Source organism: Cryptotermes secundus, unplaced genomic scaffold (genome assembly GCF_002891405.2).
Source record: "Cryptotermes secundus unplaced genomic scaffold, Csec_1.0 scaffold227, whole genome shotgun sequence".
NCBI classification, from domain to species: Eukaryota; Metazoa; Arthropoda; class Insecta; order Blattodea; family Kalotermitidae; genus Cryptotermes; species Cryptotermes secundus.
Genome location: NW_019731977.1, coordinates 171,804 through 180,993, shown reverse-complemented (window position 1 = coordinate 180,993; position 9,190 = coordinate 171,804). Strand labels below are relative to the sequence as shown.

General features: G+C 40.0%; 1 protein-coding gene across 4 annotated transcripts in view; it reads left to right on the top strand.

The window, feature by feature from the left end:
- The window catches only part of LOC111867364 (uncharacterized peptidase C1-like protein F26E4.3), a 55,072-nt gene that overhangs the window by 40,735 nt on the left and 5,147 nt on the right, over positions 1–9,190 (top strand). For all 4 annotated transcript variants that reach the window (XM_023857147.2, XM_023857149.2, XM_023857150.2 and 1 more), the window contains 3 exons: positions 4,417–4,688; positions 5,985–6,048; positions 7,619–7,817. In XM_023857147.2, coding sequence (XP_023712915.1) covers positions 4,417–4,688; positions 5,985–6,048; positions 7,619–7,817 — 535 coding nt within the window. The remainder of the gene's footprint in view (positions 1–4,416; positions 4,689–5,984; positions 6,049–7,618; positions 7,818–9,190) is intronic.

Below are 9,190 nucleotides of genomic sequence, written 5' to 3'. Positions count from 1 at the left end.
GGATCCCCACGGCCATTAATCTTGGTTTCCTAGAGAGGAGCCGCTGCTTTTCCATTCAGGCAGCTTCTCAATTATCCTCACGAGGCTGAATGGACCCCATTCCAGACCCACTAATTCTCAGAAAATCTGGTAGCGTCGGGAATCGAACCCGGACCTCTCGATCTGTAGCCAGGAACTGTGACCACTAGACCACAGAGGCGGAAGATGACCACAAACGATAAGTAAATATGGATTTGGAAGGAGGTGGTGGGAATATATTTGAAGACAAACTTAATATCATAGTCGTAACCTGGAGAGACTGAGGGAAGCCACAGAAACCGAATAGCCGGTAATCCAGCTGAGATTTGAATAGAATACGGCCTACACACAATTTGCAATGTGATTTTTCATACTTCCTTGGTCTTGGTGAACGTTTATTGTTATAAAGCTAAACTCAATACAGATATCACGCAACAGTAATAAATTATTTTTCTTGCATTTCATTAAACTTACACGATACGGAAGATCGGTTGCAGACACAAGCTTTGATTCAGTCGAGTAGACCTTCACACTCTCTGGTTCCATTGTGCTCTTTGTCGAAAGCACATAAAGTGGGCGCATAATTTACAATCGTGTGTATTGTATTTGGTCGCCTGCGTGTTTAATTTTCCACGTCATTTAACGGATTTCAGTGAAATATGATACGGTACTGTGTCAAGCGAATTTAATTTTGGTAGGCATCAGTCCTCTGTAACTTTTATATTACTTTATATGAAACTCAAATCTTGAAAATATGGCATGTTGCATTTCTTCTATATTTAGGTTATGTTTACTTTTAATTGGACCGCCTCTGTGGTCAGTGGTCAGAGTTCCTGGCTACAGATCAGATTTTCTGATAAGTAGTGGGTCTGGAACGGGGTCCACCCAGCTTCGTGAGGATAACTGAGGAGATATTTCAAGAAAATGGCGGCTCCGGTCTAGAAAACCGAGATTAACGGCCGTGGGGATCCGTTGCGCTGACCACGCGACGCTCTCTATCTGCAAAAGTTTGTACTAACTTCGCTGACAAGCGGCGGTCGCTTGGTCGTATAGTTCGCTTGCGGACTACAGGCCACGGGTTCTTTTTTACTTTTAATTTAAACTTTATTTTAACCTAGTATCAATTAATTAGTGAGATGTCTTCCTGTAAATGAATAGGTACACAACGCAACAGAATAATGTAAGATATACACCTTTTTATTAGAAACGATCTTTGATGTATTGTTTGTGTTTAACCACATTCAAGAAAAACTGATTTCGTAGCATGAAGTATGGTATTATGTTTAAATGTACCTTCCCATTATTGTTTTAAGAAAGAGAACTGTTCTGGCAGGCAGTCCCTTCCACTGCCACAGTTCCAAAATCTCTTTGAAACTCAGATGTTACGTCATAATAATTCATCACTTGAAGTGTGAGGGGTTTTCTGCGCAGATGTCTGAGTTCCAAGTAATTGTTGACCATTTCCTGATACCAGGTGTTACGGACAGCTCATTGCCATGGTCGAACGGTTTGATGGAAGGATACCACAGGATATGAAAACTAAATTATTAAATGTGTCCAGTTGTATTATTCTACAAGTCAGGCATGTCGTAACATCACGGGAACAAAAAGGGGATGCCAGATATCTTAGAGGCGCTTTGGCATGTTGACTTAGAACTGATTATGGGAGGGGGGAAAAATCTTCGTGCCCGTTTCGTTACTAAACTGAAAATATTTCGCGTCATGTTGGCCTACTTATACATAATTTTATGCAATGAAATATTTAATAAAAAAACGTTTAGGCAGATTTATAATACTCTGCCCTACCAAAACTTCACGTATTTGTGCACAATGGATCATCACTAATTATAGGCCTGTTACTGAAAAATGTATTGTAGCCAACTTATTTTCCATTTTGTTTCATCTTTGATACCCATTAAATACGAAGTCAGGTGGACCCCACAGCCATTCTAGGCATGTTAATGACGAGGCGATTTTCAAAGCCCTTACAGGGTACATAACACCTCGAAGTCGGCTCGAGTTCTTAATTCCGAACAGTACTTTATCCCATTTGTTACGGCGCGTGTAGCACATTACCCAAGTGCTTATTTTTAAGCGGCTGTTTACGAAAATCTGACGCCCTCTTTCGTCACAACAAAGAATATATTTTCTTACACGTCGGCTTTGATGCTTGCCGATCCAGGTGCTGAAATTTCTTTCTTCACTTCAGCATCCGTGTTTGTCGCCAAGACTTTAAAGTATTTTGTGTAATTCTTCCGTGAGTTGACGTTTATTTTTGTGGGGAATGCGACTTTTTTTTTTGTTAATTTAAGTGCACTTTTCCAGCTGCATAATTATTTTATGCTCCTTTTCCTGTTCTTATTGTTGCTGCTGCTGAAGAAATAAATGCGATTAGGGACATTTATTACTTGTGGTTTCAGTTTGTTCAAGTTACGTTACGTTGATTGGGTGTGTAGTTCTGAAAAATGAGCTGAAAAGGTCTTAGAAGGAATTGGCCATTACCCGTTTTAAAGTACTTGGATGTCCTGCATTTTGTGAGAGTGACAAAAAAGCGAGTTTCCGGCCGCTATGCTTGTAATTTAATCTGGGATTGAGGAATGCAGATTTTATAATAACTGAACTGGGAAATTTTCACACCTGATGAAGTCAACATACTAAGATTTCATCAAACCACATGAATACTGCGTATTTTTTTTGCATCTATGTATTATATATATCAAATTCCGTGGCCTGTAGTCCGCAGGCGAACTATACCGTCCGAGCGACCGCCTGTTGTCGGCGAAGTTTGTGCCAACTTTAGCGGATAGAGGGGTGTCACGTGGTCAGCACAAAGAATCCCCTCGGCCGTTAATTTCGGTTTTCTAGACCGGAGCCGCAATTTCCTTCAAATAGCNTTATCCTGACGAGGCTGAGTGGATCCCGTTCCAGACCCACTACTTCTCAGAAAATATTATATTGACGGGAATCGAACCCGGGACCTCTGGATATGTAGCCAGGAACTCTGACCACTAGACCACAGAGGCGGCCGATATCATTTAATTAGTCATAAGATTAAAATAATATTAAGGCAAAGATCACTTTTTGATATTTCATTTTTTTTATATTCTTAATGGCATTTTAATTATGTACTCTTAATTGCCTCCGTATTCATATGGGAAACATAGATCGAATATTTTCGGTTTGTGCATCTGTAAAAATATATGGTCCATAAAGCTTACCCAAATTGATGATACCGACCCCCAACAAAAGTAGTTTCTCACCCCTGGTATAGTCTTATAATTTCAGTATTGCCTATTAACAGCTACGGAACCAGTTGATTGAACATGTTTCAAGGTTTAATTTAAATCGAATTCCATTTAAAAATCAACAGGAGAGAAAGGTGGGAAGATACAAGAAACGGCGGAAAGGCCGGTCATAAAACCTGTAAATGGATCAGGCAGACGAGACTGATTATAAACAGTTCATCGTAACCGAATAACTTCGGAGATATTCCTTAGTGAAATAACTAGAAAGCTCTATTTCGTGGACAGGAAAGGAATTGCGGGCATTACACAAGAACAGTATATATATATATATGTGTGTGTGTGTGTGTGTGCGTGCGCGCGCCCGCGCGCGCGCTTACATATGAGTTCAGTTGCGCCTCCGCGTATGTCGTCTACGAAATACCGACATCCATGCCTTGAGTGGGATTCGAACCCTCGATCCCAGCGTTTAAGCGAGAGAAGTCAGTTCCTGCCTTAGACCGGGGGGCCACTGTAATCGGCTCTTGGATGTAGATGCGAATGTAATATAAACTGGACCTTGGAGATGGGATGTCAGCTGGATTGAACTGGCTCAGGATGTTATTTAATGATAATTACATTATCATAATTGTGACGAATATTCGAGTTCCTGAATAACAGGAAATTTGTTAAACAGTTGAACGACGAAATCCTTTAGGAACACCTGCACAAAGACATTAGTTGGGTATTTATGATTTGGACCCGCAACTGGAAGGGCACTGAAATGAATAATGACGAAATTATGTTATGAAGATGGCCGCGCCATAGCTCAAGCGGTTAGTCGCTGGCTTCCCATCGCGCCGGCCCGGGTTCGAGCCCGGGTCTGGTCAAGTGGGATTTGTGGTGGACAAAGTGGCGCTGGGGTAGGTTTTCTCCAAGCACTTCGGTTTCCCCTGCCAATCTTCATTCCACCAGTTGCTCCACAATCACCCTCACCTATCATCTGGGGCTGGTAAAATAGGCCAGAAGTGGCCGCAGTACAAGGGACTTAGTCCCATCCCACTAGCAATACGTAAGAAAAAAAAAATGTTACAAAGATCAGTGAGCCCGAATTCCTTTTAGCCAAAAGTCATACTTGTTATGACTATTTGAATCACTTGGGGTGATCTGTTTACAGAATGTGGAATGGACAATGGATGATAGCAGTCGCCGCTGTGCTGCTGCCATTGGCATCAGTAAGTGAGGGTGATAACTATTCAGACCTTCCAGGTCCATACTGTGCAACTAGACGGGGTGGCTGCTGTTATGGACGAGTTGATGAATGTTCAGTCCCTGTCCTGGGTACGCTGTGTTACTGCGATGACTTCTGTAATGAGACACGCTCTATAGATTGTTGCCCAGACTTCATGAGCTTCTGTTTGGGCTTGCAGCCTCCTTTGGAAATAGGAAGTAAGTACTTTCATTTACTGATATTCTGCACGCCCCAGTGGCCATAGTATAAAATACTGTGTGATTTTAGCCAGGGTAACCCTGGGAACATGGGTTTCCCTCCCACTTAGAGCATGGATGTTTCTCTGTATCCTACTGTGTCTTTGAGCAATGGCAGAGGCTTATAATGGTCTGAACCTTTAACCATGGAACCCTTCCAAACAAACTTAAACTCACTCACTCTCTCTCATTCACTCACTGTGTGGTAACATAACCCATACTTCAACACTGTCAACACCATACTTCACCATTAGACCTGAATCTACATTTCCAACCTTTCAACATATATCCCTGGGATTCATCTTAATGATGTCTTTCTGTGTCCTTCTTGGTTTCAAAGTCTCCATTTTGCAAGAGGTTTCCCCACCACAATTCAGTATTCATTTCCTGCCTCCTACCATCTTGTTTATGTGTCTGGTCCATCTTAGTCCTCCAAATTCTACTGTCCTAACAGTACTGTTACTTGGTGGTCAGAGTTCATGCCTACAGATCCAGAGGTTCTGGGTTCGATTCCCGGCGCTACAAGATTTTCTGAGAAGTAGTGGGTCTGGAACTAGGTCCACTCAGCCTCATGAGGATAATCGAGGAGCTTTTCAGTGAAATGGTGGCTCTGGTCTAGAAAACCGAGATTAACGGCCATGGGGATCTGTTGCGCTGACAACGTGACATCCTCTTTCTGCAAAAGTTGGCACCAATTTCACTGACAAGCGGCGGTCCCTCGGTCGGTATAGTTCGCTGGCTTTATTCAGCTATGTGCATGTCAGCAGTCAGTATGTACTGGAAAACTTGCCAGTGATATAAGTTACATATCTGCTGGTATATTTTATATTTCAGCTTTGATGTTAAAACTCTGCATGCAGTGCCAGTAAAATGTTTGTGTCAAAAAGTGCTGATGTTATTACTTGTTTTAGTAATGATTTAGAAAACCTCTATCATGTCCTTAATTAGGCTATGGTGGCAAAAAATGGAAAAGAGAAGTGAAGCTTATAAATTATTGGACCGAAAGAGAGGAATCTTGTACTGAAAATATCATTATCATTGAAGACTTTTTATTTATTTATTATTTTTATTTTTTGCAATTCTGTCCCTCTTTACCTAAATCAAAAACAGTGAACTCAATATCAGTGAATACTTCTCACTGTTTCGAGCACATCCATCACTTTCCCTTGTTGATTAGCAATGCTACACCACTTTGTGCTCTTAATTTTATTTTGTGAGAACTGCATTTTTACCATAAATATTTTGTCATTTGTCCAGGTTGTTACCACAATGGCCTGTATTACCAATTTGGTGAAACTGTGAAGATTAACTGCAACCTATGGTGAGTAACAGTAAGCAGCCTCATACTTCGGTATAATGAGTAGAGTGCAGGGGATACCCATACTTTATTTTTAAAATACATTAAGTTTCAAAATGGGTTCCTTACAGTTGTTTATAACTCATTGCTCCTCATATTCATGTATGCATTTCAAACACTGATGTAACACTGGCACACAATCTGCACAGATGACATTTGCATGGGGGCATAAATTTGCTTTGCCTTGTGTTTTAGGTAAATACTAGCAAGAAGTGCCTTTTCCCCTTCCAGTGTTTAAATGAAGCATATCCTTAGTAGTGACACTGTATATACGATGTGTGAAGTTCATGCTACAAATTCTTAAAAACTGATGTATCATTAACGGGTTTATTTCCATAGGCAAGTGTTATTCTTTCAGATTTGCAGGTTCTATATTATTCGTATCTTCATTCTATACACCTGATTTTTCAATATTATGAGGCCAAGCATTCTACATACAGTAGTTGCTGTGAATGCTGTGTTAATAATTTATTACAATTTACAAAAATGCACTCCAGAAGTACAGATGTGGCAGAGTTCTCATGTCATTCACACATGTACATATTTCTAAGTTTTATTGGTCAGTGTTATCCAGTTTTATGATATATTTATTAATATTTTTTTGTTCTGATAATTAAAATGACAACAATGAAGTTGGTAAAATATGAATATTGAGGATTGACCGTTTAGGATGTGATGTCATACTGCTTGGTACAAGCTAGAGTTTCTGAGGGACCAGCACCCTCCTCCTGAGAGGTGGTGGAGTCAGCAGGTTCCATGAAAACGTTGGTACCTATCTATCAAGCATAATAGCTCCACTGACAGAACATCAAGTCTCTCATAATTTAAACAGCTGCTTGAAACATTTTTAACTGAATCATATTAGTTGTATTTCCAAAGCTGTAGGCATGGGTGATGGGGACATCTCGTATCGTTTTTTAAATGGATTCACATGTAGCTCTATTTCCAGTGTATAAATATTCTTCCCAATAATTTGTTAGTCAGAATGCTTTTTATCAGAATCAACTAAGAAAATAATCAAGAAAATACTCAGCATCATAAATATTTTTCAGTTGTAATGGAAGAATATCATTGTGTCTACTCGCAGTAAGGTGTGTGAGAATTCATATTTGCATGGACAGAAATGTAGTAAATGAAGTAGTGTGACTAATGATATAGTAGTTGGAAAACGTTAAGGGAAGGGAAGAGATGAGAAATACACCTGCAGATGGAATGTGATGTGAATGCTGAAGAAAAGAATGGTGGGCTCATCTCTCTTCCACCATATGTTTTTTTACAATGTGGCATATAATTTAAGAATTGTGGGGCTGTATCTCCACTCCACCATACGTCTTCATGATGTGGCTTATAATTAATTAACCCTACCTTATGTGTAGATATATGCAAACTGAATTGCTTAAGATAGAGTCCATTGGTGAACTCTTGTGAAAACAGTGATGAACTTGGATATTTCAAAATAAACAGTTTCTTGTCTATGTGAAGAATTACTAACAGTTCAAGGGAAACTGGAATACAACGTGATTGTCTTCTGTAGCAAATGCCAGCAAGCAGGCAACAAGGTGGAGCTGCTGTGTGAACAGAATGAATGCCTTGTGGAGCCAGAGATCATATTAAGGATCAACTCAGGTGGACACCATTTCAACTGGCGAGCAAGTAACTACTCCATATTCTGGGGGCGACGACTGGATGAAGGCATCTCGCTCAGGCTGGGAACGCTGCAGCCTCAGAAAGTGGTATGATTCCTTTGGACTTAAGTTTATTCAGACCAATTTGGTCTTATATGAGTATCAAGTGTAAATGTATAATGTGGTTTTCCTCAGTCCTAGGCAAATAGCAGGTGATTAGTACATGATGTCCTATGAAGTCCTTTCCAGTTCATCAGTGATCTGGTCTCTGACGCTATAGATTTGCTATTGAAAGTGTCACGAAATGAAGAGATCTGTCTCCTGGTATATAACCCCGCATAGTCCATTGAAAGTTAATCGACGTTTTGGAGGGACGCGCTGCTTCCATTTTCAGAGTCAAAGGATAAGCCAAGCAAGAAACCAGCGTGAAAGCTGATGGCAAACAGAGCAATTGGCTTTGCCAAAATTTTGGATTATATAGAGAACAGCAAGTCCTCACTGGCTCACATCTAGGACAGACAGACTGTCTCTATATAAATTGTACAGCCCTAGATCTCATGGCCTATTAATTATCATCATGAAAGTAAGATCATAATAATTATGAAGGACAGACTTCTTGGCATGTAGCCATGAGGCTGTGATGATGCTTAACAGGGACCCAGGAGTGTGAAATTATCAGTCTTCTGTACATCATATACTGTAGTTTAGGCATCAGAGAAGTATTCAAATTCTCACAGCTGATCTAACAGTCTTCTTTCTGATTTCTGAACATTTCTTCTGTAACCGTCCCACTGCTACGCAACTTATTTTAATGTAATCAACTTTATTAATTTGAGAGCTTAATTGTTCAAAATGAAATGCAATGAACAAGGGTAGTGAGACATAGGTCAATTCTTGTATGTAAGAGTTAGCGTCTTCCCAAGCTTACAACAAGAAACAGGAAGACAACCGTCAAAGGTTTATTAGAGGAAAGTTGCGTTGGAGAATGGCTAAAGAAATCTTGTCAATCCAATACTTGGCAGTTTGTGCATGCCATAACTTAAAAAGAGTGAGGTTTTTAGGGCCCAAGCGACGCTTAAGCATTTGTCAAATTCTGACAGAAATATGTTGGAGTCAAAAATCCTTAAACTCTAGTAAGCTTTAAATGGAGTGGAGGAATATGTAATTAAGATACTCCTATTTTTCAAATATAGCCAATCACTAAAATTTAAGGGCGTGACAGGGCAGTGACGCTTGTGAAAGCCAGGAATTGAATGTCCAAGGAAGCATCATGTTTTAGTGTCAGTTGGAAAGAGGGACTTGTTAGAATCAGACGTAAAAAAGTCACACACCTGGCTCCGAAGCAGTTAGACATAAAAGTTACTGATTCGAAGTTGTATCAAGAAGTGGCTAAACAAGTGTTCAATAATATAATTCGTCTAAACTTGATATGTGCGTTTGTGGTTTGTGTTTATTTATTCCTTCTCAGAGTTGTGGCCCTT